General features: G+C 40.0%; 1 protein-coding gene and 1 pseudogene across 2 annotated transcripts; both read left to right on the top strand.

The window, feature by feature from the left end:
• Window positions 1-942: 942 nt before the first annotated feature.
• On the top strand, window positions 943-19,638 carry LOC144650823 (uncharacterized; annotated as a pseudogene). The gene is made up of 9 exons (XR_013570206.1): window positions 943-1,031; window positions 9,663-9,850; window positions 10,748-10,922; window positions 11,773-12,136; window positions 14,907-14,935; window positions 16,286-16,609; window positions 17,108-17,338; window positions 17,928-18,086; window positions 18,493-19,638. The product of XR_013570206.1 is annotated as an uncharacterized LOC144650823 (transcript).
• On the top strand, window positions 3,189-4,761 carry LOC144650814 (uncharacterized). The gene has a single exon (XM_078510570.1). The coding sequence runs from the start codon at window positions 3,709-3,711 to the stop codon at window positions 4,570-4,572; it is 864 nt and encodes a 287-aa protein (XP_078366696.1). The 5' UTR covers window positions 3,189-3,708; the 3' UTR covers window positions 4,573-4,761.
• Window positions 19,639-25,430: the final 5,792 nt, after the last annotated feature.

Below are 25,430 nucleotides of genomic sequence, written 5' to 3'. Positions count from 1 at the left end.
ACAATTTGGAACGGTCGGGAACTCTATCTAAAAAAAACTTTCTATTTTTATTGTTGTGAAGCTTAATAGTTGTTTTTTGATTCTCTGTCGGTTATTTGTCATTTTGTTGCTTCAGTTTAAGTCTTTTGTTGTAAGGGCCTGATTGCCCACACCTATGTTTTAAGTTGTTTATCTTAGTTTATTTAGGGCCCTTATCACTAAACTGTAGTCTTTCTCAGTGGACAATTTTGGGTTAGTGCCTCAAAGCTTTGGTTATTTTGTTATTCAAGTTTAAAGTCCAAGGTTGTTCAGGGTCTACCTCACACTAAGAGTTTCTAAGTTTAGGTTGTGTTGGTTATCTTGTCAAGTGTTTGTATTTGAGGGTTCCGTTCCCACGGTAGATGAACTTGCAATTATCTACTGAACTTGGTTTGGACCTCCGTAAAGGTTCCTGTTTTAGTCTAGTTTAAGTTCGTCCTGATTTGTTATTGGTTGCTTTCTTAAGTAAGTCTCGGGGATATCTCTGGTTTTCCAAGGGCGCCGAGTTTTGAACCCAAACATGTCTACATTTTAGCTATATTAGAGGGGCTGCTAGTTCACTAGAATTAAGGAGTTGTGCAGCTGATACAAAGAAGAGAATTAAAGGATTGAAGAAACAGCCAAAGAGTCTCGATTCCTCTCGCAAGCCAAGCAGATCAGCTACCCTTGAGCTATTCTCCATTCAGAGATCTAACATTATCATTGGCCAGATGGTGCAGGAATTTAATTTAAGCCTACTTATCTGCAGGAATTTTGTCTCCTCGATCCGTTGTACGATTTTTGTTGCGGCACAACCGCTCAATTCCTAAGGGTGATTTACGTCTCATGTACTTATCCGTTGCAATAAGGGCCAGACGCCTTAAAAAAACGACAGAACATGTCGCAACAAAACACCGCTGCTAAGTGTAGTTAAGACCAGGTCACCGAGTTACTGGTAGTCTGTGAAAGAAACATTTCCGTTAAGATGGAGCTTAACAGTAAAACTGTGTTGATGTTCTTTTGTCTGGCGACAGGTAAGAAAAAGGCAAACGTATTGTAAGTTCAGAGCAGAAGTTCAATTTAGCAAGAGTGGGAATCCAATTCCATTCTCGAAGCGTAAGCCCAGTAGGCTTTCTCAGTGTTATTCTAACTTGCTGACATTGCTTGTTTCGGACCGATGCCTTTTTTCTTTAATTGCCTACTGAAAAAGAGAAAATTGATTCCCTATACATCCTCCCTCTAGTCTCTCTAGACCAAAGCGTGAAGTTCCGTACTATCACTGTCCTTAAAATGTCACAGTTGCCCCAATTTCTCTAATATTTCTCATTGATCCTCATTGATCTTCGCTTCTGTCCATTCAGTTTTACGGACCATTGTGATCTCTCTGGCCGCATGTCACGGTCTTTATCCATCTTTAAAAGTGATGTATAAACTACAAATACGTCCCATAGTGTAGTTACTCTTCATAAAGATAGGCATACACTGTAGGCTTTTAGGATGAAAGCCAGTTTGAAATTTTAACTAGCGAAAGTAACTAGGCGAAGATTCACACATAGCGCAGTACTTATAAATTAGAAGCTATAAAATACCATATTATGAAATTACTTGTTAAAGTTTGAGACTAGTACGTAATTACAATTGAAAATATTGGTTTCCGTCCCGTTTACTGGAAACCATAATGAAAGAACATCAGTCGAGGAACTCGTCAGCCATTCATGAACATTGACGACTGGAGGGCCACTCGGTAGACACAAGCAAGACAAAAGTGTTAGCCACCGAAATCAACACCTTTAAACGCCGGGTAAAAGAGGCCATTGAGATAAAACTCAGAAAACCTTTGTTAAATAGAGACAATGGTTTTGAATTAGCTCCAATTTATGACAGAATTTTAACTCCCCCAAGGCAGTGAAATGTCTTCTTAACATTCATCTTAAAAAACACCACCTCAGTGACTGATGAAGTCTGGATGATATCAGACGAAATATTTCACGCTTTTAAATTTTATTTGCGCTCCGAGTTTGAAAACATTTTAAACCCTTTTAGTACGTAATTAGTTTGAATTGTTAGCCGTCCTCTCGTCCTACGTCAATACACTGGCATATTTATAATATAACAAGTCTACAGAGGAGCAAATACAAGGAGAGGAAATGGGTCTATGCATGCTGGAGCCTTGGTGTCTGTGTTTTTGTGATCCCCACTTATGAGTGCATAAAATTATGGCTTTGGAGGGATGCCTGCCTTGGGGTTCAGGGGGGGGGGGGGGTGCGTTTTCGGGTTGAGCAGGTGATCAAAAACAGTAGATTGGTTTCCTATCCATATTCAATAGGAACTACCTTGCCTCAATCAGCAATTACACCATGTAAATCCAAAATTATCCTTCTAATTCACACATTTTTACGTTGTGTTAGCTTCTGTTGTTACTACTTGTCTTAATTAGCATTTTTTTGTCGACTTAATATTCAACTCTCTGTGCTTTGTAAACCATTCAACTGAAGATGACAGATGGCTTGTCGAAACATGTCTTTCAAACTTAAAAAAAAATTGTCGTTTTTCTTAAAATCTTTACGTGTCTGCTGTTCTCAAGACCTTTTAAAATGCGAATATATGGTCGTGTTGGTCGACATTCTCCAAAATACCCAAAATTTGTTCTTAACATTACGACTATTCAACAGTACTAGTAGAGGGGGTGAAAAGGTTCACGGATTGTCCGGATTGCGGATTTTTTACACTGAGCGGATTTGCAAATTTCGAAAATACAGAGGATCGCGGATTAGCTGAGATTTTTTGCGCTGATTCTGGATTCTTCATGTCAGGAAGCTGATTGAGGATACTAAAGTGACATAATAATCACCGTCCGTCGCAGTGAAACTGTACCACACAAAGTTGTCAAGTAATGCGCATTCGGATTTGAACGAAAATCAGTGGCAGATTGACGGATTTGGCCCAAAAAACAGCACGGATCAGCGGATTTGCGTACCTCTATTCACCCCCACTCCCCCCTCCCCACCTCCAAGTACTTAGATTGTACGTGTATCACGTGTAGCACCATTGGCGACGTTCGTGCTCAAGATCACGTAACGGTTCGTTGTCGTCACGCGATCACGCAACCTGTAGTTGTTATTCAAACCCAACCGGAAACCAAAATTGTTATGACCCATCAATGACGTAAACAAAAAATAGGTCTATTTTAGCAATTAGGAGTGCATTTACCACAATGTCATATTGTCTTTAAAATTAAAAAAAAAGAACATTTTAGGTTCAAATCTTCAAAATATTAAGGACGTTCAGCCTTGGCCGAAAATCAGACATTCGTCGTGAATGATAAGAATCGAAAAGAGGAAACCGACTGAACAACAGCTGCAAAAAGTACTTAGTGAAGTGAATTAGCATTTTTGAAAATGAACTGCGCGGATTAAGTAGCGTGGAACGGAATTGACGGTCTACATACGAAACGAAAAGGAAAAAAATGATTACACGTGCGTCATAAAGGCCTTTTCTTTGAAAAATGTCGTCTACCGGTCCACCGTATTGCCCAACAAAACCACATGACTGACTCGACTGGGTGATGGTTTGTAAAATTTTGGTTCGTGCATGCAATGTCATTTTAAAATATCACACTGCCGGGCTTGCTTTCATCGTCAGAGAAAGTTAAATTGCGTTCAAGTGATGGAATTAAGCTGCAAGTCATGCAGACTATGTTAGAGAATCAAAATGATACATGTGAAGCCTCGTCCAATAACACAAAAACGTACGTACAATCTGCGTTGGTTAGAATCCAATTCACAAGAGATTAATTTGTCAGGAATCGCCGTGAGTTCTGAGGGGCAGATCGCTGTTTGCGACCAAGGATGTAACCGTTTGATAATTTTGAACGAGGATGGTGTATTCAAGGAAACAATCGGCCGGAGCGGAAGAGATCAAGGCGAGTTTTCTTTGCCTGATGGAGTGGCGTACAACAAAAACAATCATCTGTTAGTTTCCGATTATGGCAACCATCGCATCCAAATGTACGATGAAAGAGGGGGAAAATTTTGCTCTACTTTCGGAACTGGCGGTTCCGCCGACGGACAACTTAATTTTCCCTGTGGTTTATCAGTAGACGACAATGGGAACGTTATCGTTAGCGATTGGGGAAACAAGCGAGTTCAAGTTTTCGACGAGCGCGGACATTTTAAGTTCAAGTTTTCAAGTCACGCCACGTCTTGCGACAAATCGCTAGGATGTCGTGACTCGCTATCAGGTATGATTGAACCACAACATTGCATTGCGTTTAAAAACTCTTTTTTCGTGTCCGACAGCAGCGACAACTGTGTTAAAGTATTTAACGAATTCGGAATGTTTCTGTACAACTTTGGCTGTATGGATTCGCCTCAGGGACTTATGATCAGTGACCGTGACATTTTGTGCGTTTGTGACTCGAACAACGGCTGTATTAACTTATACTACCTTGATGGTGATTTTATAACTAATTTCCCCAGCTTGAGTTGGCCAATGTACCTTGCCAAAGGGAAAAACGGTGAAGTTTTTGTTACCGAGAGGGGTGCTTGCCAAGTTACTGTTTTAAAATTGCCTTAAATTTGGCGTGAGGCCCAAACTTAAAACCGTTGGTAGTTTAGATTTTGCATTTACACCCGGACATTTACATTAATTATAATATTAATTTAAATTTGCTTAAAGTATTTTTTTATGTTTGTTATAAAAATTTAACTTAACAATATCTGTGCTTGCTCGCTTTTCACAAAAGAATAAAAGGTTGAAAAAGTTCTGGTTGTTCTTTTTCCTTAATAAAAAAAAATCAACAACAATGAAGAAAGATGGCAGTTTGCCTGCAATCCGGCCATTGTCAAGCAACTCTTTATGAAATCACGACTCGGGTGTCAGTGGAACAAAAAACAGCCTGAACAATCCTGTGTCGCTATAGACGAGACAAACAACTCGAAGACAGGATCTGTGTTGACATGGTGAACGTCTGCAAGAAAAAGCTAAAAGCTGTAGTTATTTTCTATTGCTTGTCGTCAGATAAGAAAGACAAAAGAAAATTAGATTCGAGCTAGAATTAAGGTGGCCCCGTAGTTATTCCACGCGCACTCGTCGATGTCAAACTTTGCGTTATAACTTTTTCGGCTTTGACGCGATGGCTATGAAACTTTGGGAAAACTTTCGCCTATCATTCAGTAATGATATGATTTAATTTGATTTCACTGGTGAAAAATATTTTCAATGCTACTGGCGTTTAACTGGACCCAACTTTTTGGACAAAATCGCGTCCAGTAAAAAATTTTGCTGGTATATTTTTTCTAAATTTCTAGAATCATTTTATATTCACTTAATACACACCATAGCCAAGTTTCAGGAAAATCGTTGGAGCAGAAGTCCGGAAATACTAAGGTCATGTAAATTCAACGCTTACATTCTATTGAAAGTTTCCATACTTGACGCTCGTCGACGAAACAAGCTACGACCCCAAATTTTCGTGAGAAGTCTCTCCAATGCTTGCTAAATCGGAGTGCCTGACTGATTGTTAATCGTGCGAACCGTTAAAAAGTATTCGCTAGTTCTGTAAACATTATAAAACGCATGAAAACGTTCTCCACCCTCCAAAGTTTTATCCATGAGCCTCTGGCTCGGATATTGAGGGAGACCTCGTCCCACGTATGGACAATAAAATTGCATTGTATTGTATTGTATTGTAAAGTTGCGTGTTGCAGCTTTTTTCGAAAATTATACCGCAGTTTTGCGTCAAACCCCTGCCACATAAATTTCAAGGTACTGCAAAATGTTTGCATCGATGTTTGATGCTGTGCCGTGCTATGAGCTGGAGAATTCTTCTTGAGATTGTAAGCTACTCCACGACTGATAGTAGGCGAGCAGTTTGTTTACATAATTACGAATACGGATCCTCATTCGTTGTAAACTGCTTAATTGTAGTCTGTCTAAGTCCCCCGCAAAGTGTTGTAAAGCGCATTGAGCATATGGAAATGCGCTATATAAATACCGTCATTCATCCATTCATTCATTCGTGTGCGTCATTTATTCCAAGAATTCGCACCTATGATAAGGGGGATTTAGTGATATGCGTGCTAACCACCCCAGGAAGGGAGGGGAGATGTACTCTCCATAAGACAAATCATGAGGTGGTGCTATTAAATGTGGGTTTTTTTCTAACAAGTTTATGAAAACACAAACCTCCACTAACAGCATATAAGTTGCATTAGTGCCTGCAATTTTTATAAACGGTACACATATAGTTTAAATTTCGGATAGGGGTGTGCCGCCAAGTTTCTTAAACCCTGACCCTATTTAAGGATAAAGAAAGCGAAAATTGATACCCTTTTAAAGGCCCAAAACCGAAAAATGACACCCTATTCAAGGGGGAGGAGAAGCGTTCCATGACGACCCAAATAACGGCTAACCGCGCACGGCAACACACAAATCTCTATAAAATCGCTTTACTAATAACTGAACAGTAAATTCAGTTTTAAAATACCTTTTTTGGTTTAGCTGGGCGTTTATTTTAGCTTATAGAATTTAGGTACCCTATCTAAGGATCACACCGGGAACTCATTGCCAAAAGGAGCAAAAATGATACCCTATTTAAGGACCGAGAACCTCAAAAACCATACCCTATCGGGCGGCACATACCTATATAGGCCACATATGGGAGTACCGCCCCCCCGGGATCATCCCCTCCTGACGTGGTTGACGCGCATATCACTGACGCCCCCTTATGAAGGTGCGAATTCCTCCCTTCGTCCTCTCTTGCTTTTATCAGATCAGAATTGTGGGTTATAGGAAGGAAATAGTTATTCTCGCTGCCAACGTAGCGCTAACCATGCAAAGGAAAATCTGGAGATACCGTATTTATTCGATTAAGCGCCCTGGGCGCTTATTAAATTTTTGGACCTTGAGGGTGGGCGCTTATTCGAGGTGGGCGCTTATTCGAGGCTGCAAATTTTCACAATTTTTAGCAAGTAGTACGTTTATTTTTGCAAGAAAACAAGGTATAACTAGTTGTACCTATCGGTAAGTGCCAACGAGCGAAATACTCATGTTTGTTCATAAGAAAAGATATTGAATGGTTTTTGATAGAACTATATTTGAATTGACCAAAATATGGTAAATTGTATTTTAGGTAATATGCGAATAAAATGCTATTTCTCTGGTGTTCATAAATGACACAGGCTTGATAGCCTGCGTAGCAGGCGCCGTAGTTTCCAGCGCGCGTATTCTCGCGATCGCGCACTTTTTAAAACACACTAAAAAACGTATACAGATGTCTGCTACGCAGGCTACGGGTTTGACAGATTGATAACTCTTGACAAATCTTTCTTTTCAACGTTAAAATGTCACAAAATGTAGGCAATAAATGAGGTTTAATCACTGTTTTTTAAATACAACAAACGATGGTTAAAATGTTTCCGTCCACAAAAGTGATAGTTGCATTTCAAGAACTTCTTATAAATCAAGTCCCAAAATCAAAACTGCTAAGATGCTTTTTTAAATATAATTTTCAGTAATCAGAGACAGTAATGCACGGGTCAGATTTCAGTCTCGCATGCGAATTCGAAGTGTCATGTTCAGTTACGCAAAACTTGAAAAATTTGAACAGAAAACAAAACTTGAACGGTCAAGGATTATTTGGAAACAAAACTTTTATTCAAGTTAACATTACATTTGCTGTTAGAAGCAAAAAACGTTTGACTTTCTTGTGCGTATGACATGCAGTAATTTTAAGCCTGGTTTTCACTAGCGACGCAAGCACAAGCGCAAGCACAAACGCAAGCAGCATAAGTTGTTCGTGCCAAGTGAAAACGAACGTCGACATAAGCACAAGCACGTTAGCATAAGAATATGATGTTTACAAGTTAGAAGGCTTCGTTCTCGACTCCGTTCTCCCTGCAAATATTGTGGCAGAAACTATCTCTCCTCTACTCGTGTGACGAAGAAAGTGAAAGCGACTAATAAAGGAGAAAAACGAAACATTTGGGATTATAAATATTTTTAAAGAAAGCATTCGTCTCCGTTTTTTTCGCTACTCAAGTCCGCGCCTGGGCCTTTTTGTTTTTTTGTCTACACTTCTCCGAACATTCTCGAAAAACGTTTATCAAAATCAACCGCGGCCTCTGCGACTTTGTTCAAATGCTGGAACTAGTACTTCAATTGGCTAGACACGGCTAGACGTAAACACTTTTCTTGTGCTTATGCGATGTTTGTTTTCACACGAACGCAAGCACAAGAAAAGGACAAATTTTGATCCTTGTGCTTGTGCTTGTGCTTATACTTGCGTCGATGTCGTTTTAATAAGAGCTGTTATGCTTTAGTGAGCGTCGCTTTGTATTGATGTTATTCCTACGCGGAGCGAAAATGCGTGCCAAATAATATATAAACGGTATTTGATTTGGAATAAATCATCGGTCAAACAATTACTATAAACACAATCAACACTAAAAGGTGGCATTTACCCGACTTCAGCATTCTCATAAGTCAAGAAAACTCTACTTGAAGTCAACAGTCCGCTTTTAATTTTCATGTCTCTCTTCGATCGTAAATCAAAGGACTCCCAAAGTCGAAACATTATTTCATCGCTTTGAAGACCTTGATGTTCATTTTTTCGGCGGTCGAATATTCTGTAGGGTATTCTCTTTCGATTTATAATTCCCTAAAGGTGTATTGATCGGTAAAGGGATGAATGACCACATTGAAAATTTTAACAGCGAGCCGCGTTGACGCCATTTTGGACATTTGCTCCCTAGCAAGGAGTGAGAGACTGGGAACCAGTTGGGAAGAACAATACAACCCAAATATGGGGTTTACTTACACCCAAATATGGTCAAAAAAAAAGTCCCTTACGCAGAACTTAAGATTTTCTTTGCCTATACACTCATACGCACACGGCTCTATGATTCTGCCGCCTCGACAGCCTCGCCTCTTGGCTCGGCTGTCTCGTTGGCAATAACTAAACGTGAAGGTGTACGAAAGCTGAATTTTCTGAAATGTTCACTGAAAGTTTCAGTTAAAAAGCTAAGGTCAGTTGGTTTAGTCTCTTAGTAGTACTTAGTCAATTTTAATCTCAACTTCAACAATATTCAAAATTCCTCTTGTGCCCTCATTATAGGGGATGTGGGTGGGCGCTTATCCGAGGCTGGGCGCTTATTGACTTTTTCTACCTACAGGGTGAGCGCTTATTCGAGGTGGGCGCTTATTCGAGGTGGGCGCTTATTCGAGGTGGGCGCTTATTCGTGGCTGGGCGCTTATTGACTTTTTCTACCTACAGGGTGGGCGCTTATTCGAGGTGGGCGCTTATTCGAGGTTGGGCGCTTAATCGAATAAGTATGGTAAGAGTAAAATTTCCCGTGGGAAGGTGCTAAGATTACGTGATTGGGTAACATGACGCGGTTGTTTGTTTTGCTATCTGTAACGTTAATTCGAGTCACGCGTTCTTTACTAACTCGCTCATATTTCGAAATTGTACTTAAAAGCTTAAAATACGTTAAAATACACTGTAACAATAACTTCACTGACTGACTGACTGACGGACGGACGGACGGACGGACGGACGGACGTGCTCGCTTGCTTGCTCGCGTGCTTGCTTGCTTTCCTTCTTACTTACATTTACTTACTAACCGCTCCTGTTACTAACTCAATTTACTTTTATTTTATTTCAGTTTGGCTCAACGTGGAGTCGGTCACTAAGACCCAGTCTCTGCGCTCGATACTGAACCACTTCAGCAGCACAAGGAATGTCAACGTCGACCCTGTCGCCAAACAAAGAGCACGTGACTTCATCGTGAAATCGTTTAAAGATCACGGCTTGCACACGTGGACTGAAGAATTCCCCAGCAACCAAGAGAAGGTAAAATAGGGTGATGTTACACGGGACGATTTTTAACAACGATTTTTTTCGACGACGTCTAAAATGGCGTGCTAGACGATTTTTAACGCGACATTTTGCGGCAACATCATGTTGCAGCAATTTGAAAGAGATTCAAATACCGACGACATTGTTAACTGAATTTTGCTGGAGTCGGTCCGTCGACTCTTAACGCAATTTGCTGACGTAGCTGATTGCGCGCGCAATGTTACGTTAAAAAATCGTCTCGTGTAATAACATACCGTTGCCGTTCCGTGTAACATGGATTAGACATCGCCATTATGGATTAGATATCGTCCAGTTTAACACCACCAGTAGGACGTGTTTTAGTGGATGGCGCGAAAGCAAAACAAAACGAGAAAATTAACTTGGAGAGGGGCGGAAAGTAGCCTAAATTAACTCTCTTTCCGGCGCGCTTGATCCTTGCCAAGCTCGAATTAAAAACATCTTAGAATCGATCCCAAAAATTTCATACTGATAACGGTGATGGCCTCACAATGGGGGAACAGATTACTAAAAATCGTAAAATGCGTGCATTTCTGGACATAAGTGCAAATGGATGAAAGCGTAACAAAAATACTCCAAGCCGCTGCTGAAACCGGGATAAGCTCCGGCCTGATGGGCATCAAGGCTCGAATGTAGACTTTATCTACGCGCCAACGTGGGCGCGGTGCCTTCTCAATAGAACACTGGCTGGTGCGCTTTTTGTGTGATTATCAAGTTTTAAATAAAATCTTAAATGGACTCCCGCTTTCACTTTATATATTGTGCCTTAACAGGAGCCCATTGGCATTAATTAACATGCCTTGCTACTTTTGCTACAATGACCAGCCAGTTGACTTCACGCCACAAATCATGTGATACTTCTTTCTTCTCTAGTTTCCAGGAGTGAATGTCGTTGGTCGACTGCCCGGTCGCTACACTGGAACACGGGACGATAAGATTGTTCTGATTGGTGCTCACTATGACTCGGTCCAGACCACTCCGGGCGTGGATGACAATGGTTCCGGAATGACCGCTTTACTGCAGGCGCTTAAACTTTACACCAGTCCAGGTAAAACATCGCCATCAAAATGTATTTTTTGATAGAGACCTGGGAACGATTCAGCGCTGTCCACTTGACTATGTGGAAAACCAGATTTCGTCTCGGTCCATAAACACGAAAAAAGGCCAATATCCCGCCATCTTTACCTCTCGCTTGGTCAATAACCCATATTTATTTGAACGGCGGATAGAAACAAGCATTGACACGATGCTCGCCGTGAGACCATCAATTTCAGCAACTGGACCGGGAGTAAAGAAACCTGAAAAACATTCAGGGCTTCAACGGTATTCCAACCCGTGTCCTCCGCGAATACCGGTGCGATGCTCAACCAACTGAGCTAATATACTAGTTATGCAACGCTTTGGAGTGGTATACTATGGAATATCCCACGAGTCACTGGTATTTTCTCGGTATACACACGAGCCTTTAGGCGAGTGTGTATACCATGCCATAGAAAATACGCTTACAAAATTCCGTCGAGAATACAATCGCAGCGCACAATGGGAAGGTTGGATTGAATACCGTCGAATATACAACGGCTTTCCTGTATTCTGATTGGCTGTATTTTCTATGGCATGGTATAAAAACTCATATGGGGGTCTTGTCATTATAGCTGGTTCTATCTTTCCCATGAAGGAATAGATGACACAATAAATGCAAACCCACGGCCATTTATAAAATATCGAGACTTCATCAGGATGCTCTCTAAGGGGTTATATCAAACACTCTGAAATAAGGACATATGGAGGTGTTCCTTTAGTGTAATTGTGAATTATTCTGGGTAGAAAAATCAAGCTTTGAAAACTTTTTGTGATTGTAACACGATTGCTTGTCTTATTCCTATCCATTTTTATTTCAGACAAAATGAACTGTACGCGTGACTTCACTCTCTTGTTTGTGGCTTTTGACTTGGAAGGACAACCTATGTCCAGCTGCCCGGGACCTGGAAACTGCTCGTGCCCAGGCTCGACAGGTTCAAGATGCGGCAGCGCTTTCTTTGTCCAAAACTTGACTCAGTACCTCAAAAACACTGGAGCAGGCTTTCAAGGAGCATTCATCCTAGAAACCATCCTCAACCACAACAGCACACCACATTCCCAGAATTTTTCACAGAGTTTTTAGAAATATTTTCCGCAAGCGCACACTAAAATCTCGCAAAATCAGTTCAGAGGGGACTTCTTGGCTTTGATTGGTCGTTCTTATGATGATGGACAGCTCCTTTAGTCCATAAGCCAAGACCCCAAAAATGGATTTTCGTAGCACCCCCCTTAATACCTAGTGAAATTGGTATCAAATTAAAGCTAAAGGTGTGACGTTTCTAAAACTACTTGTTACCAGGATGGTAAATGGTGCATAAGGGAGATAGGGCAAGTTTTTTTCGAGGGGGGAGGTGGGGATACTTTTAACATTGTAAATACACGTGATGTAAAAACTCTAATACAAATCACGAAATACCCGCCTAAAGTTGTCTTAATATTTTTCAGATACACTTAAAATTAGTATTTTGACATATTTTATACTTTTCGTAATTTTGTGACCAGCCTTTTTGCACCCGTTGCCATGGAAACCATGAATATATCCCATTGCTTCTATCTCGTTAATTGCAAATGCTGTTTCTTATGAGTACTAGCCCGTTAGCCCCAAAAATACTTCTTTTTGTGTTTTTTTCCTGGTAATTTCATAAGTTTGTTTGATAACACAATGCATGATACGCCTTTGTTCCATCATGCAATTAGCAAACACACGGCAGCGTCCTTCATGCTGGAAATTTGATGAATTAACAGAAGGTAAGGAATTGTCTCTTTTTCGCAAAATGGCCATTAATTGTGGACGTAGATAGGCTCACATGATTTCTTAAGGCGCCTCTTGTCATATTTAAAACTTCACTTTCTACTTAATGGCTTATAAAAATTGTTTTTGCAACACCAGAATGCATGTAATGTCAAACTAAGGTTACACTAAAGAGGAGCAAAGGAACAAAGCAAGTTTCGAAATAAGTTAAGCTGAGTTTCTAGATAACTACATTTTATTCTGTTATTTGGCAATACATGTTCTTGATAACTTTTATTTTAAATGTTGCAAACAAATTACAAACAAGAAATAGCCAACACCGATATTTGTCTTAAAAGGGATTTTTCTACATGCAAGAGTCCGTTTATGCCATATGTTTTAGTCATAGCCTGAGTCCAGTGCTTATCTACTTGTCCTCACCCTCGTCGTCGTCATTAACATCGTCATCTCCATCTTTAAAGCCGGTTGCACTGTTCATGCAATTTTCAGAGCAAGTACAAGCTTCTGTGCAAGGCAAGCCTTTACCAAGCAAGGCAAGCCTTGTTTGGCAGTTGCCGCGGAACCCACAGCAAACTAATTCCATCACAGCCTGTGGAGCTGGCGCCAGGTCTGTCCAAACGATCTCAATGCGTCCTTCCTTCAGTTGCAATCCATGGCTTACCGGTTCTTGCTCAATTCTTGGCTGTATTTCCTTCAGAGAAAAACATGGTAGTTGGCTCGCTTAGGTGGTATCGAAGGGCAGCGCTTGTTGGCAGGAGTTGGTCTGCACGTTTTTGCCTTTGCAAAACCCTTTGTAACAGAGGTTATTGACCAGCTTGCACCGCTTATCGTTGTACAACATACAAACCAGTTCTTGCAACCTGGTAATGCTCTTCTCGCTCAGGGGAAGGCTCTCTCCAAAAACTTGGACACTGTCGTTCATGATTTGGCGTTCTCTGACTTTTTTAAACGCCCTTTTCTTGCCCTTGCCTGCAAATGAACTCATAGCATCACAACCTGTTAACGCATGCAAACTAAGAGGACTCGGCATAAGATCTGTATCCGGGGAGACTATGGCGACCCTCTGATGTTCATGTGAAGATGCGTGCTTCGCATGGAGGAACATCCGTGTGTCAACTTCTTCCTGGTCGGTATACAGTTCTCTTTCGTCAGTCGCTGTCATACGTCCATCTATGACGACAAGCTTGGTGCACTTGAAGGTCTTGAAGGCGATTTCGATATGGCGATGAACCTTAGAACTACTGCTGAAGATCAACATACTCGAAACAACTGGGCTTGAAATTTGCGTAGAACGCATTCGGAAAAAATAGAGCGGTGTAAGCCGAGAATGCATTGAAATAAATCTTAAAAGCAGGAGAAGAAATGAGCAAGTGATAAAATTATCATGAAAGCCGGTCGCTTTTCGCGGCTTGTTTTCAAATAGCTTAATCATGACATCACTTCAGTCTGGTCTGATCGTAATGCGGCCGCTAAAAATATTTAACCGAGTTAGTTTTGGTAACCATAATTTAACCTAGTTAAGTTTTGTGGAAATTTTTAACCGGGTTTCTAAAAAATTAACCCAGTTAACTCTCGAATGCGGCCGCGGCCAATAGCTAGGAGGCTATTTTTGCAAAAAAGAGGCAATTTCTCACCTTCTGCTGATTCAGCTAATTTCCAAGATGGCGGACCCTGCCATGTTGTTGCTAAGTGCATGACTGGACAAAGGCTTAAAATACATTGTGGTACAAACAAGCTTAGGCGAATAAAAGGGGAAAACACAAAAACAATTGATTTTTTCGTAATAATTGGGTTGTAAACATAAGAAAACGACTTTTATAATCAAGAAAATAGCAGGAATGGGTTTATTTACGGTTTCCATGGCAACGGGTGGAAAGCAAAAAAATAAAAAGTGTGAAATGTGACAAAATACTAATTTAAAATGTTTGTAAAAAATCTTTATCACTTTTAGGTGTGTTTTTTGTGATTTGTATTGGAGATTTGACATTACATGTATTTACAAAGCAAAACTTATCTCCACTCTCCCCCCGTAAAAAGCATGTCATATCTCCCTTATGCACCACTTTCCGTCCTGGTAACAAGTGGATTGAGAAAATTCTGACCTTCAGCTTTAATTTGATACAATTTCACTAGGTATTAAGGGGGGTGCTACGAAAACCTATTTTTAGGCCCCTTTTGAAATTTGGCTCATGGACTACTTAGTGCGATTTCAAATGCTTTCAAGAACGATAGTAAGTATCAAGTATAATTATCCTAGTTCCCAGTACTTCAGAGCTATTACTCGGAAATTATTTTGTGGATGTTGAATTCAGACGGACATGATGTGGGAGAAAGATTACGGTTTCTAGAAAGTATTTGTTGTGCTACGTCGGCGGGCAAATGAACCACATTTTAGTTGATTATATGGGAGACGCGGTGGTCTAATGTTTAGCGCGCTGGACTCCGGATCAAGCGGTACGGGTTCGAGCCCTGGCCGGGGTCATTGTGTTGTGTTCTTGGGCAAGACACTTTATATATAGTGCCTCTCTCCACCCCAAGGCGTATAGGCTTGTACCGAAAGTGCTAGCACTTTTTTTGGCATTATTTGGCTTCGCGAGCATTTTTTTTTTTACATTTTATCCAAAAAAGCACTGCTAGCATTATTTTGGATTTTCGACTGATTATTTGTATAATTTTGTGTTAAAAAGCACAATCTGACTTCATTTATGGCGTCCAAAGATGCATTATGCCCTCATTTTAGTCAAAGGAGCCGAGGAGGCCTGGGGAATAGGTTTGATCGGTTTGATACGTCAGTGATTGCCTTCTAGAAACCCAGTCCATCACACTCCTTCCAAGATGACGTCATTCACGTTGTCATCAAGGAACAATGGAAGTCAGCCAGCCAAGGCAGAGATAGCTCGAGAGCGTACTCTGACATCAAACATTGATCGTTATATTTTATTGTTGAAAAATCTAACTGAAAATCTAAAAATTGTAATATTCTATGTTTAAAAAAATCGGAAAAAAGTGAGCATTATTATGTAACCCACGAGCACTTTTTAAAAAAATTAGCATTATTTTAGCACCTTTTGGCAAAAAACGAGCACTTTTTTTAGCATTTAATGCTTTTTTACGAGCACTTTCGGTACAAGCCTAAAGGCGTATAAATGGGTACCGGCGAACTAATGCTGAGGGGTAACCCCACGATGGACTAGCATCCCATCTAGGAGGGAGTAGAAATACCCCTAGTTGCTTCTTGCTATAGAAACCGGGATATGCACCGTCCGTATGGGACACTAGGTTTGAATGCAGACTTAGTTGATTATCAACTAGAAGTTAATAAAGACAAATTAACTGCCGAAGCGAATTTGGACAAGCTGACGTTTCGAGCGTTGACCCTCCGTCGGAGCAAGAATTTTGCTCCGTCAAAGGGAAGTGAGAGGTAAATGAAAAAAAAAAAAGACTCTGGCAAACTCGAAAGAAACGCTTTGAGAATGCATGGGGAAATTAAATAATAATTGAATGTTTACTTGTATTTATTACCGAAGAATCACCTGCGAAGAATGCATTCATTTAAATTCAGCATTAACTGCTTTCAACAGGCACCTTCAAAACAGTTGAAGTTGCCATTCCCGGCGCGTTGAAAGGCAGGCCAAGTAACTGGCGTGATTATACCTGGAAGTCGATGCGTGATTACTTCCGCTCCGACCACTACCGCTTCTGGGATGCCGAGCCTTCGTTACCAGCGGTCTTTATCACCGATTCCGCGAATTTTCGGGGATACATGCAGCAGTGTTATCATAAGGACTGTGACGACATCAATCACGTGACCCCAGAGATGGTGACGTTTATGGGGCGAACGACTGATAGCGTGGTGGAAGTGGTCACTAACATGACCAATGAAAAATGTCAAATGAAGAAAACTGGTAAGATTAAAATCATGTTCATAGGGCCATGCATCAGCCCCGGGAGGGGACTCCCATGTGATATAATAGGGGGCGGCGATGCTCGTTGGAAAATTTGAATTAAACCCCTAAAGGAAACTGACCTGCTCAAGCTTTAGCTTTATTTGACCTTAAAACTTATTCTAAAACTGACACACAAATTAGAAGTAAAACCGTAGATTGCGAGGCTGGTACAATGGCAGTAGGGCAAACTTTATTGGCCAATAATTCAACTAGCAGAGCTAGTCTTCTTCAGGGCCAGATTCCGTGGTACCAGCCTTGCAATCATTCTGGTTTTATTAACTCTAAGAGGGATCTCTGGTACGAGAATTTCTTAAACAAGAGATCCGGCAACAGACAAGTCAAATAGTTTTATTCTTCGTTGCGTGGACCCCTGCATCCAAACTGTTGTTGTAAATGAGAAGTATGATAATTAATGCTTTTACCAAAGATCTTTTTATCCTCTTATTAAATTAACAGAATGTGTTGAACAGAAAACAGAAGACAAGGGAGAAATCATGACACCATACTACGACACGCAGTACCCGAACAAACTTGTCTGCGCATGGACCATCTCAGTGGGTTCTGACCAGAAAGATGATTTAGCCCTGAGGCTCAAGTTTACAACGTTTGATTTGGAGGAGAGTGTTAACTGCACTGCTGACTATGTTGTTATTCGGGATGGAAACGAGAAAACAGCACCGTTGATTGGTAATTACATAAAAATGTCATTTTCTAGTATGTGATCGATTCTTGCATTTGCACAAGAATAAACGAGTACGGGCTTTTCGGGCTGCCCGACAAAATGTTGGAGAAGGCTGGGCGATGGAACGTGTGCGTCCGCGAGAAATGTGCAATGTGTAAAGCGGAAAAGGATTGGTACGAGCGCTTTTTCGGCTTTTCCGGTGCGAATTCTCGACGCAAAAGTTGTTTTGGGAGTTTGCGAGTCTCGAGTTTCACCTCACTTATAAAGAACACTTAATGCTTGATCAAAACACATTAAGTTCACGGCCTCAATGTTTGTGGAAATTCAATTAAATTGGTGCTGAGTAAGAAAGAGTAAAAATGAATGATCGGAATGGGCACATTACAGCTTTTCCCTCTGATCCGCTCGTTTCATCGCCCTGCCTTCTCCTGTGACCCTGAAATGGGCTAGATGATCCCATCTGGGGAAGTGTAATGAGACAGGTGTAAATAAAGCGCGAGCATATATGTTCTTCTTGTGAAAAAGACTGTTTTCTAATCTAGTTTTGCTTCTCGATTCCGTCCGTTCCAGTGACTCCATATTTACATCTTTCAGGAAGGTATTGTGGGAAGACATTACCAGGGCCTGTTAAGGCCTCGGCCCAGTCCCTGTATATCATGTTTCACTCGGACGACCTTGACGCTTTCAAAGGTTTCAAAGCGGAGTGGGGCTTGTCTTTCGCTGGTACCCCAACCATCAAGAGTGCTGCACATGGTAAGATATTAAGTTTGTGATATAATTGTGATGTTGTGTGTGGGCTAAAATGAGACTGAGTCGGGCCAAAAACATGTTTACGCTACGCAGATATTAACTATATTGTTACATAAGAGTAGTATTGTGATGGCTGTTATGTGTATACGAAGTAAAAAAATGTCAGGACATTGAATTGACGGGGATTTCAATTAGTCAAATGACTGGCTTAACAGTAGCTTGAAAAGCGCGAACATTTTATTTCTATATTAATTTTTCATTTTTTGTTTGGAGGGGGGGGGGGGACTTTTTTTTACCGCGAATGTCATCTAAAGGCCATCCTCCTTGAGGAAGGAAGACAGACAGTAACGTGAAAACTAAGGATATTCGCCATGTATTAAAGGTTTATGCTATTCTTGTCACGTGACAGGTTATCGCCCAGGAATGTGGCAGCTGATTGGCTTTCTTGTCTTGACGTCACTGGTTATTGGACTGTGAAGAACCGATGGCTTTTGTTTGTCTTTATTTCCCGGTAGTTTTGTTTCTCAGTTTAACAAGTTACGACTATCAAATGAATACAGAGAGTTACTAATTTAAAAAAGGTGAATAAGGGAGGGAAGATGGAAGATTTTTAGAGTTAACGTTGATCGGCATAATCTATACTGAACAGGATAAGTTAAGATTTTTCCATTGAGGTTTCAAAGGGACACTGTCACCAGTTTCACTTCAAAAACTCAAGAGCCTAAAGACATATGGAAACTACGAATAATGATCCCCTTTCTTTAAAAATCACCATGAAAGTGTACTGAAGTGATAAACAAGTCATATTATTTGTGATGCCATTAGGAGTTTAAGATCTCAACTTGAAAAAGCAAGCTGATTTTTTCAAGATTTGTCCTTGTGGACTGGAAAAACACCTAAAAATTATTATAGCTTCCTTCTTCCTTCAACAATAATTTACTTTATATCTCCATCTTGATGTACTGTGTATATTTCATGTACGAGAAGACCTATTCGTCAATTTTAATACAAAAATCAAAATCCTCGTGACAGCAAAAAATCCCAATATCACTTTCCAAGCAAAATAATGCTCGTTTCAGATTGCTTTTGGTCTAGTTACCAGATTTATATCGAAAAAGCATATATAGAAGGCAATTGACCTTTTCAATTAAGCAAAAAATCCCAATATCACTTTCCAAGCAAAATAATGCTCGTTTCAGATTGCTTTTAGTCTAGTTATCAGATTTATATCGAAAAAAGCATATATAGAAGACAATTGACCTTTTCAATTAAGCAAAAAATTTTAATATCACTTTCCAAGAAAATAATGCTCGTTTCAGATTGCTTTTGGTCTAGTTATCAGATTTATATCGAAAAAAGCATATATAGAAGACAATTGACCTTTTCAATTAAGTACTTGAAACCTCGCAAAAACCATAGCATTTAATCTCAGCGAGAATTGCTCATAAAACCATACCACAGGAACGTTTTAAGACCTGTGAAAATCTATATAACCTAAGCTGTTGTAATAATAATCGTAACTGAAATAATGATAATAAATATTACCCATAACTGAGCACCGATTTGTTGTTGTGCTTTACAAAATAATGCGGATACAATAGAAAAGAAGGATAATGTTTTGGGGGCGAGGTTGAAGTTTTGTCGACAAGCTTTCGGATCATAGATTAGTATTTCACTGGACGAAGGAGAGCCCGAAGACTTGCGTCGAAAAAAATGCCTTGTTTCAGACGGGAAAGACCTGAATAGGCCATTTCTGAGTTGCTTATTGCCTCTGATTTAAAACGAGTCCTCATGCAACACTTTTCATTTGAAAACAAGTTTGCTTTGCATGAAAATGAACGTACAGGTAAAATATACTTCCATGTGTAACAATGGTTACGCATAAAGACTCGTTTTGACACTGAGGCGAAATGGCCAATTTCAGCTCGGGATGACTCAGTTGATGTCGTCAGACTTAAAGTATAAATCACACTTAATCTGACCTAAGCTTTTTTTGAGTAAAAAAAAAGATGACACCAAGAGGATTCAAACATGAAAAAATTTAGTGATTCCCCCTGTTCCCCCTTTTCAATGTTGCCTTCAATTGCTGCCTACTTTTGCTCACAAACTGAAACGCACTGCACAAGGAGTTTGGGCACATTGCGCTATCCAACACTGAAACGGGGAAATGGGGGGAGGGGTGGGTGTGCCAACGAATTTTGTCAATGACTGCGGGTCCTCAGGTTACAAGCGGGAATCGTATCCACTAGGTCACCGACGACAAGCTGCTTAAACCCTAAAATGTCTGGCTACGTATCCTAACCCCAATATAAAACCTAACCGCGAGCAACCTAAAGTAGGCTAACTGGAACACTGTTTAGCCTAACCCGAGTGTTGTTTAGTATTTGTTACATGAACTGAGTGTTACGTGGTATAGAAGCCATGAACTAAATGTAGAGTATAATGTGTCACACGGTGTCTCAATGTTGTCTCCTAACAACATGAACTGAGTGCAGAGTAGTCAGTCCCTTTAATTCACCACATGGTATAACCTACGGCCTTATGCACCAGCTGGAGGTGTCACAAGGATGACGATTTCATGGCATAACCCATTCTCGCACTGTGTGACGGATTTTAGCTTAATTGAGGCATGGGAAATGACCATCAAATTCGGTGAAATATTAAAATAATCTCTTAAAACAGTGAAGGAACATTTTAATAACACACCAAATACAAAAGAAGGTACGGATGGCCAAAAGGGACGGAAATTGAAACGGATTTTGATATGAGCTTTAGAAATATTGTTGGCCTGAACAGTTTTGAAAGTTTATCTTGTTTGCTTGTTACTTCAAATTATAACGCCCGGGAGACACATTTGGTCAGTTGCACGGCTAGGCTATGGTTGTGTCAACAGTTACAAACGAAGTTCCGAGAATGAAAAAGAATCCACAGAAGACACCGAAACGAGATTAATTTAAGTTTTAGTTACCATATTTCTTAAAAAAAAAATTGAAATCGCACTGATGAGCTTTCCATCATCATACGAACGACCAACCAAAGCTAAGAAGTCCCCGCTGAATTCATTCTTTGAAACAATCTGGGAATGTGGTGTGCTGTGTGGTGTGGTTGAGGAGACGGTTGAGGATGGTTTCTAGTACGAAGGCTCTTTGAAAGCCTGCTCCGGTGTTGTTGAGATACTGAGTCAAGTTTTGTACAAAGAATGCGCTGCCGCACCTTGAAAATGGACACGAGCAGTTCCCAGACCGTGCGCAAATGGACATAGAACAAGCCACGAACGAAAGAGTTAGTCACGTGTACAATTCGTGTTGTCTGAAAGAAAAATGGAAACGAAAAAGACAATTGCTGGACGATCATGATTTTTCCATTCAGAATCAATCTAAATTACATGAACAAAGTTGCCACTCCGGCTTTATAAAAAAGGTGTTCCCACTACTCTAGTACATATTTCCTTGTTAGCAATAGTAAAATAACTATTTTAAAAAACACGAAAAAAGTTGTTTCCTGTTTTTTTTTTTAAAATAGTTACTCTAGTACAGTGTTTAATGAGACTTACTCATTTTAACTGATATAGCCTTTGAGCAGGCTGTCTTAGGTCCCCCTGCCACCCCTTTGAGAGCTTCCTGATAAAGGCTTGATATTTCTAAAATGATGCATGAGCCGTCATTTTAACTGAGGAACCTTGTTTGACCATAATTGACATGTATGTGGCCCTCCATTTTAACTCGTTAATCGTGTCTCGTTGTCAGGCCAAGCTGATAAAAATTCAGAATTGCAACTGAAAACAAACTAATGAATGACAACTGACATTTAAATGGCTCGAAACGTTTCTGACAAATCGTCTGACCAGGCCCTTACCTTTTTGTCTGCGGGGGCAAACTCCGCTAGACTCCGCTGCGGGGGCAAACTCTAATATAGCTACAAAAAATATCCCAACAAAATTTGCTGGACTAGTTTAAAATCCAGGCAAATACCGTATGCAAATTTTAGGTTCGATGAGGTTCATTGCTATGACGACGGACCAGATAATGATATATTGACCTTGCATTCTTTTCTCTGTTACGCATACTTGAGTAACGAGAGATCATTTGATTAAAAAACTATTAAACAGAAAATAACGTCACCATGACTTGACATACCTGGCTTATTTTGGTTCAAAAGTTTGAGGTTTTTGCGGCCGGGGATTGGGGTCGTGGAGGGGTGGTAGTCTAGGGAAGCCAGGCTCATTACTGTACATTAGGATTTTTGCGCTTCAAAAATGGGTGGGTTTACTCTTTTTGGAACGGATTTTGCACCTGAAAATGTTAGACCCTTATATAACCATGCTGTTTACGTACCATCTGTGAAGAATGAAAACAAGGTCTTCAAATACTCTTTAGACTCTTTAATTCGATGACTCTTCAGACTCAATTCCAAGACTTTTTCGAACGAGAATTTCTTACAATACTTTAACTCTTCTCTCCGACAAAAACATGTGTGAAGTGATTTTCTGAGGTCAGATGTCAATCAAGCGATCACGCGCTTTCGATTACGTAGCTACAGAAATACAAATGATAATCACGCGAGGGTAACGCAATCTCTTTTTGACACCATCCTCGGACACCCAGGGGCAGTTAGGGCTGTTCCGAAAACGCGGAGTGCGGAGTGCGGAGTCCGAAAATGCGGAGTCTGTAAAAAAATTAAAAAAAAAATAAAATAAAAATAAAATAAAAAAAGTGTGATAAAAAAATTAAAATAAAATGAAAAATATATAAATATTAAACTAAATATTAAAAAAATAATACACATTTTTGCACATCTTCGCTCGAAGCAGTGAAGCGGATCGTTCAGACCGCGGCCATTTCTTTCTTCAAAAATGACTGCAGCTCACTTTTCACGAAATATTAACAAACAGTATTTCCAATTTTTTAGAATCACTACTCGTAAAATTCAAATAACTTTAGTTTCTTTTTTACCAAAGAGCCTAAAGCCATGTTGCTTCGCCTGGCTTTCCACGAATACACAGTAAACTCTCTAAAAGAACCATCAGCAACGTGGCACTTTTCAACTCCGCCTTTTATGCTAGACGAAGTTCAAATTAAAGAAAAATGTACAACAACGATACGCTACTCCGCAGCACTTAATAAAAAAGCAAAAAATAAATAAATAAAAATTTCCCCAAAAGTCATTTAACCGCCTTTGTGCCGTGGATATCTACATCCATCTGTGGACATGTCATTTTTGGTTGAAATCATGTTTTCAGTGCAAGAATACTAATTCTTTTGATTGTAAGTTCTTTTCGCTGGGAACTCGGAACCTGGGAACCGTTTATTTCAGGTGTCATGGAAACACGTCTGTGTCAAGGACAATCGTGATAAGGGACCAGTCATTATTTATGTAGAGGGGGGGGAGGGAAAAAAGAAGGGGGGTGGTCAAGGCTATTTCAGAGTGGCAAGAGGGGGGGGGCTAAAATTTTTTATAAAGAAGTTTAGGGGGGATCAGCAGTTTGAGGTGGGTAAAACAGTTAAATAGAAGAGTGCAAACACTATAAGTGAAACAGTGACGCTAAATTGTACAATTTTATGCTATTTCTATTGTTTTCTTTTGTTTAAACTCCACTAATTATGTACAACTTTTATAGTGATTTGTATTTTACAGAAATACTGTTTGCACTCTAAACTCCATTGTTATCTCAAATTTTAGTTAAATATTAAAAGAATCCAGACCTATCTGCTTTAATATCTGGTTTGACTGAAATTATTTCTTTTTACAAAATGATTATCACTGCAATAGCCCAAGAAGTAATAAAACATGATATAACAACAAGAAAGTAGTTCTTTTACACTTTAGGAAAATCATTGGAAAAGATTATATTTTGCATGGTTATTACATTTGTGTTCACCATGAGAGCATAATTTGTAAAAACTATCACTTTTCCAAAGTTGAGGAGTTAATAATTGAGGTATGTTTACTATACATATAACTCGTCCAAAATTTGCCCTATTGCTGGAAGAGTATCCATAGCAAAGAAGCCTTGGCTGACTAAGTGTTGATCCAGCCTTTGTGCATCAGAACAAGTGTGCAATTAAGATTGTATGTAACATGCATTTAATAATTACTTAAGGCATATAAAGAAGATATGAGGTGAGGGGGGGAGGGGTCATAACGTAAATATTGAATAAAGAAGGGGGGTCACTTGCTACTTACATGGCCTGGAGGGGGGGCCTTACAGAAATTTTGACCTTTCCAACATATTTTTCCCTCCCCCCCTCTACATAAATAATGACCGGTCCCTAACTGGTAATGGTTATGTCAAGCTTGCAATAGCTTTTGTTTTTCACTACAAATGACACATCTGTTGCTGAAAAGTAACATTGTATATTTTGATACGGGTTAGATGTACACTGTCTCGGTTCGTTGTTTACACAAAAAACACTTTTTTTTATTTTATTTTTATTTTATTTTTTATTTTTTTACAGACTCCGCATTTTCGGACTCCGCACTCCGCGTTTTCGGAACAGCCGGGCAGTTAGTGGGGCGAAACGAAGGAATAAACCGGGCAGAAATCGTGGCGACAAAAGTTTTCAAGAACGGCACGAAGTGCCCCGGGGCCTCTCTCCTCCGCAGAGGCTCCTCAGAGAGGTTTTCGGTGGGGAGAGTCTGCTGTACGAAAAGAGTGCAGGCGAAATAAAACGGCGAGGGCGGCCGCGGGAGCCTCTGCCAGATGTCACACCCAATATGGCCGCCATCCGGGGGAGGTAACCTTTGTATTAGTGTTCCTCACCGGGGGTGCTGTATATGTTACTACCATATGTCAGTAAATTGACTGCTAATATCATGTCTAGAATCGGTTCTAAAGTTAATTACGCGATGCACGACAAGCAGAGTCAACAAGAACGCATTCAGATGCCGGCGTGGAAATGTGGAAAACTTTTATTTTGCACAAAGATTGTAGTTTTATTAAATCTGTTTTGTTGTGTGGCGAACAACAAATTCAACAAGCAAAGGATTCGATTTGGAAACTTCTGGCAGCTGAAACTTCTATAAACGGATTAATTCTTTCCTGAAAGAGAAGAGAACAAGTAGGTTTGTTTTGAAGAATGTTACATGTAAATTCAGATACGTATAAACAGATTCTCAGGTGGGCATTCGATTGCGAAGTTTCAACATCAATTCTTTGCCGTACGAACTAATTAAACCAATCGAAATATAAGCTTAAATTTCTTCGTAAACAGCTGCTTAAACTTGTGTAGAAACTATGCACACACTCATCTCACTCGCATTTTTCTGTACGAAATAATGCTTGCTTTGTGGTTGTTGTGTTACAAAGTTCAGCCCGTAATCCAATTTAGTTTAATTTAGATGAATTGT

The sequence above is a fragment of the Oculina patagonica genome, chromosome 4, assembly GCF_052425735.1.
Source record: "Oculina patagonica isolate OP01 chromosome 4, crgOcupat, whole genome shotgun sequence".
In the NCBI taxonomy this organism is placed as follows: domain Eukaryota; kingdom Metazoa; phylum Cnidaria; class Anthozoa; order Scleractinia; family Oculinidae; genus Oculina; species Oculina patagonica.
The sequence above is the reverse complement of the archived record's forward strand: the minus strand, read 5'-3'. Positions and strand labels throughout refer to the sequence as shown.

Excerpts from the sequence above, each read along its gene's own strand:
- LOC144650814 (XM_078510570.1), top strand. The coding sequence starts at position 3,709 with ATGATACATGTGAAGCCTCGTCCAATAACACAAAAACGTACGTACAAT.